This window comes from Bison bison, unplaced genomic scaffold, assembly GCF_000754665.1.
Source record: "Bison bison bison isolate TAMUID 2011002044 unplaced genomic scaffold, Bison_UMD1.0 scf7180017864079, whole genome shotgun sequence".
Lineage (NCBI taxonomy): Eukaryota > Metazoa > Chordata > Mammalia > Artiodactyla > Bovidae > Bison > Bison bison.
In genome coordinates, this window is record NW_011494651.1 from 1,939,234 (window position 1) to 1,945,332 (window position 6,099).

The 6,099-nt window shown below is 55.5% G+C and overlaps 1 protein-coding gene across 1 annotated transcript in view; it reads right to left on the reverse strand.

Annotated features, from left to right (window-relative positions):
* Positions 1-6,099, reverse strand: part of LOC104986912 (polycystic kidney disease and receptor for egg jelly-related protein-like) — a gene marked incomplete at its 3' end in the record, with an annotated part of 15,264 nt that overhangs the window by 7,725 nt on the left and 1,440 nt on the right. The window contains exons 2-3 of the mRNA XM_010837630.1: positions 4,641-4,721; positions 3,585-3,691 (exon numbers count right to left, since the gene is read on the reverse strand). Coding sequence (XP_010835932.1) covers positions 3,585-3,691; positions 4,641-4,721 — 188 coding nt within the window. The remainder of the gene's footprint in view (positions 1-3,584; positions 3,692-4,640; positions 4,722-6,099) is intronic.

Below are 6,099 nucleotides of genomic sequence, written 5' to 3' on the forward strand. Positions count from 1 at the left end.
CAGCATCGGACCTTGCTTGTATCACCAGTCACATCCACAGCTGGGTGTTGTTTTTGCTTTGGCTCCATCCCTTCATTCTTTCTGGAGTTATTTCTCTACTGATCTCCAGTAGCATATTGGGCACCTACCGACTTGGGGAGTTCCTCTTTCAGTATCCTATCATTTTGCCTTTTCAACTGTTCATGGGGTTCTCAAGGCAAGAATACTGAAGAGGTTTGCCATTCCCTTCTCCAGTGGACCACATTCTGTCAGACCTCTCCACCATGACTCGCCCATCTTGGGTGGCCCCACAGGGCATGGCTTAGTTTCATTGAGTTAGACAAGGCTGTGGTCCATGTGATTAGATTTATTAGTTTTCTGAGATTATGGTTTCAGTGTATCTGCCCTCTGATGCCCTCTTGCAACACCTACCACCTTACTTGAGTTTCTATTACCTTGGACGAGGGGTATCTCCTCACCGCCACCCCTCCTGGAGTAGCTCCTCTTGGCCCTCCTGCGCCCGCGCAGCCACCGCTCCTTGAACGTGGGGTAGCTCTTCCTGGCCGTTAAGTAGAAGGAAGGGTTAAGGAGAGGAAAGAGAGAGGTAAGGCGAGATAGGCCAATAAAGTCTCTTGCTCCTTACCAGTCGGGGCACTCTGGCCAGTTGTCCGCGTCAGGAGGAGACCAGGGACAAAAGGGTCCCAGTTGCAGCCTCTGGGTCTGGTCCATTGGCAGGCAAGCTGGCCCCTGAGTACCCTGAGTGGTCAGGATGTCAGTCTCAGCAAAGAAGAGTCCCCACCAGAGTTGCCAAGAGTCCTCACCAGGCCATCCTCAGTAAATCTTTAATGCAATTTTCTGTTGATGGGTGGAGTTGTATGTACCCTCCCTGTTATTTACCTGGGGCCAAACTATGGTGGAGGTAATGAAGATAATGGCACCTTCAAAAGGTCCCATGCAGGCAAAAGGTCCCACTGCCACACTCAGTGCCCCCGACCCTGCAGCAGGCCACCACTGACCCACGCCTCCACCGGTGACTCCTGGACACTCAGGCAAGTCTGGGTCAGTCCCTTGTGGGGTCACTGCTCCTTTCTCCTGGGTCCTGGTGCACAAGGTTCTGCTTGTGCCTTCCAAGAGTCTGTTTCCGCAGTCTTGTTCTGGCGGCTCTGTGGTGGGGTTAATGGCGACCTCCTCCAAGAGGGCTAATGCCATACCCAGGTCTGCTGCACCCAGAGCCCCTGCCCCTGCGGCAGGCCACTGCTGACCCGTACCTCCACAGGAGACACTCAAACACCGTTCTGTCTCAGTCTCCGTGGGGTCTCTGGTCCTGTGCACACAAGGTATGTTTGACCCTTCTGAGCATCTCTGGCAGGTATGGGGTTTGAGTCTAAGCATGAATTCGCCCCTCCTACCATCTTGCTGGGGCTTCTCCTTTGCCTTTGGACGTGGGGTATCTCTTCATGTGGGGTATCTCTTATAGCCACTCCAGCCCACTACAAGCTCTAGGGTTAATAGTGAATTCCAAAGGGGTTTCTGCCAATGGCCCTGTGGTGGCCCACGCCTCCAAGAGGCCCCCAGTACTAGGAGGTACTTTGAGTTCACTCTCCTGTGGGGTCACTGCTCTCATCTGGGTCTGGGGGCAGGTGAAATGTTGTTTGTGTCCTCCAAGACTGGAGTCTCTGTTTCCCCCAGCCTTCTGGAAGTCCTATAATCAAATCTTGCTGGCCCTCAAGGCCAGATTCCCTGGGGATTCCCAGTCCCTTTACCAGATCCTGAGGCTGGCAAGCCTGACATGGAGTTCAAATCCTTCAGAACAGTGTGAGAACTTCTTTGGGATTATTATTCTCCAGTCTGTGGGTCACCCACCCAGTGGGTATAGGATTTGGTTTTATCTTGATTGCATTCCTCCTACCACATCACTGCAGTTCCTTCTTTGTCTTTAGACATAGGGTATCTTTTTTTGGTGGGTTCCAGCATCCTTCTATTTCCAGAAAATAGAAGCTATTTGTTGCGGCAAATAGCTGCCACAACAGCTAGTTGCAATTTTGGTACTTTTGCAGGAGGAGATGAGCCCGCATCCTTCTACTCTGTCATCTTGAACCAGATCATGTAATGATTGATATGTCTCGACTTACATGTGTCACCTAATTATTTGTTTTCTTATTATCCCTGATTATTCCTATTTATATCTGATTTTTTTCCCTTTTCATTCTCCCTTAATTCATTTAACTATAGTTATTTCATACAGGGTTCACAAGCAGGTACACGATACCCAGCATTTTCCTAGGCATCAGCCCTAGGCTTAGTTCCCATACAACTTCCATTATAATGGGGGTAAAAGACAATCAAAAATAATCCAACCATGACATACCATGTGGGATTTTACTGTGAAAAGCGATATGAAGACAAATAAGGCAGGTACAGAGATAAGAATGACAGTGAGGTGGGGAATCGAGGAAGGCCTCTGCGAGGAGGTGGCCTCTGCGAGGAGGTGCCCTCTGAGCCAACAGGTCAGCGTGAAATGAGGGAGCATGGCTCACACAGAGCTAGGGAGGGGCATAGCTAGGGCAGGGAACTGTAAGTACAAATGCAGGGAGGCAGGAAGGAGACAAGGTTAGTAGTGGGGCCTGAGTAAGCAGAGAGGAGAGGAGGTGGTAGGAGATGTCATTGGAGAGACGGCCAATGACCAGAGCAAGCGGGGTCTCAGAGACCATGGTCGTGTATTTGAATTTCATCTCAAGTGGGTTGGGGAAGTGTTTGAGGGTTTTGAGCGGGGAAGGGCCTGATCTGATTTCCAGGTTGGAAGCATCCTTCTGCTGTGAGGGAGATAGGTTGTAGGTGGACAGGATTGAAAGTACAGGGGCCTCTTAGGCGGGGTCCAGGGAAACCAAAGGCCCAGGCCTGCCTGCTGCAAGAGCACTCGGTATGCGAGGGAGCTGGTCCTGACTGTTTGGGGTTAGTGGCCGAGGAGGTGGTGAGCTGTGGGGAATTCAGAAAAGATGCATTGGCTGTCAGAAGACCGACTACATGATTTTCAGGGCCCCGTGCAAAATCAAAATGTAGGAACCCTGTTCAAAGATGGTCAAGAATTTCAAGATGACCACAGCAGAGCTTCAAAGCGAGCATGGGGTCCTTCTAAGTGTGAGGCCCTGTGCAACTGTCCGGGCCACACCCAGGACAGAGGCACCCAGGCTTGGGGCCCTTACAGCACGGCCTCTGGTCCCACTTGTTGTCCAAAGGGACCACTGCCCCAGGGCTCCTCTGCCTCCCAGGGGACTCTGCAGTCACCTCTCAGAGGGTCCCCATGGAGAGGGACTCCCTTATCCCACCCACTCTCCCACGCCCGCCCTCTGCCCCTGCCGTCCCTGGCTCCTGTCTGATCGGGTAGGTGGGGGCTCACACCAAAACTGCCAGCCTGGGGTGGCCCTGGGTTTCCCCAGCCTGTAGGGTAACCCTCCTGGCGCGGCGGGTGTGTCGGAAGCAAGTAGTGGGCGGGGGCCGCCCCGCCCCCGAGGCTCGACACCCCGCCCCCACGCGGAAGGTCGCGGCGAAGCGCAGAGCCGGCACCGCGGGCGCGGAACGCGCGCGCGCTATGGCTGACACCTCACCGCTGCGCGACTGTCAGGTACCCGGAGGACGCCCTCGGCAGAGCGCCCGCGGACCCGCATCCCCGGGGTTGCCTGGAGCGCGCGGGTGGCAGTGCGATCCGACCTTCCTGGGGACCAGAGAGGGCGAGGTCCCCAAGAGATGAGTGCGGGTCCTGGGCACACAGAAGGGACAAGTGGACTCTCCAGTGCAGCCAGGCCCCAAGAAATACGGGGCGTGTCCTGGCCGCTCAGAGACCACAGATCGTCCTAAGAAGTTTAGCCCCTTATGTTCAATGTAAGTTTTATTTCAGCAGGCTGGCTTCCTGACCTGGCATTGGGGCCTGCTGGCCAGGCCTTCTCTTGTGTACCACCTCCACCAGAGGGAGCCACAGCCAAGGGCACAGAGCTGGGCGGGATGCTAAGTGCTTCCCGCAGGCCTGGCCCCTCCCTCTGTGCTGGGGCACATTGGCTGGCCGCTACCCTGGCGGCACCCTGGACACCCTGGCTTGCAGGCCCCAGGGCCTCTGCTTCTCTGACTCAGAGGCCCCTCCTCCAGCGCCTCCCCTCCCAGGAGCAGAGACTGAGGCCCAGGGTGGGACCACCATGTACCCGGGAGTGACAGCCGCTCCTGGGCCTGGCTCAGGGCTGGCCCTCACTTGGACATGCCTGGTCCATCTGCTGGATGCAATGCCATGAGGCATTGAGCCCTTCGTCACTCAGAGGAGAGCAGCCGGGCTCTAGGAGGCCAAGACCGCCCAGCCCACAGAAGGCAGTGCCAAGCTCCCCCAGGCTGCCTGAGCACCATCCATGCTGCCTGGACAGATCTGCTCCCCAGCTCCCAGCAGGGCTCGTCCCCCAGACGTTGCCCTGGAGGGTTCCCAGTACCCTCCCCCTCCCCAGGGGGCAGTGGTGGCCTCCTGGGGCCACAGAGCACATGGATCTCTGCAGACCTCCAGGCTCACAAATAGAGGCGGGACTTGACAGGGTCTGTGATGCAGTCCCGAGTCAGGGCTTTGAGCGGGGGACACAGGGGACTTCATGGTACTCTTGGCTCCGTGCTGGGGGACCAGGTGTCACCTCCCAGAGGGCCGGCTGCAGGAAGGTCCCCTGGACACCTTGGCATCGGGCCCTCCTGCAGGGCGCCATCTGTGTGGGCACCTGTGGGTGGCAGGATGGTTCAGGAAGTCAGAGGGTGACTGAAATGAGTCACAACTGCCAGGAGCAGGAAGGGGTGATGTGGGGGCCTTCTCTCTCCTTTCACACTTGTTCTCCTGAGGGCTTCCTTGATGGTTCAACTGTAAAGTATCTGCCTGCAGCTCTAGAGGCCCAGGTTCAATCCCTGGGTCGGGTAGATCTCCTGAAACAGGAATGGCAACCCACTCCAGTATTCTTGCCTGGAGAAGCCCAAGGACAGAGGAGGCTGGCAGGCTACAGTCCATGGGTTCTCAAAAGTCGGACATTCTGACCCCAGCACCAGTCCCATACGGTTACTGGGCAAGGCCATGGTTCTAAAAAATGTACGGGTGGCAGTTGGGTGACAATAAGAAGTGCTATGCAGAATCTGCACATCACCCAGCACCAGCTGACCAGAACCTAGCCACACCTGTGAACTCCCACCAGGGAAGTTAGAAAACACAAAACTGGGCATTTGATCATGACAGTTTGGGTGGTCTTGGGTGAGTCAGAAAGACTATTGTCTAATTGGCAGGAAGACCACCCCGACCCCAGGGACGAAGGGAGAGAAGGCCTCTACATGTACACGTGCCCCTACCTGCCAAGGTGCGAAGTGCTATGGCCATGCAGTGCAGCTGAGTGAGCACCATCAGGGCGCCAAGCAAGTGATAAACAGTCGGGTCAAAGCAGTCACACCTGTGCTTCGTTCCCCTTTGCTGGCACTGCATTTCGAGGGCAGGTGCCATCTGTGTACTGCCCCTCTCACAGAAATCACTGCAGGCCTCATAGAGGAATCATATTTTAATTCTGATGAAGCTTTGCATGACATTTTCATGAAGGAACACGCTTTGGGTTGAAAACACAGGAGCCGTTAACAATTTTCTTAAACAATGTGTTCTAAACAAGCCACCAGGCCATCAATAAACAAAAGCCCAAATCCTGGAGAGAGAGATGGCTACACTCATGACATAGAACATTTACCACATTTCAGTGTGAGCTCGACAGCATGCACACACACACACACCTTCTTCTTTAACAAAAGTCATGTCTCCTGGCCAGAAACACGTTACATCCATAACTTGCAATGGCCTAAAGAGCAGATGGGAAGCTTCAGATTGCTGCGCCCTGGTCCACATCCCTCCATTTCCAGGCACAAGGGCCACTCCTGGGACCCCTCATGAGGCCCCTCCACCCTGCCCAGCTGGAGTGTGTGTGGTGGGGGTAAGGAGGCAGGGAGGCTCTGCAGCCCCATCAGCAAAGAGGCCAGCAGGGCCGGAGGACCTGGGCTCTGCCCCAACCACTAGCCCTGGCCTCCCAGCCTTGGGGACAGGGGACCGGGACAGCAGGAGCGTTCACCTGCTGC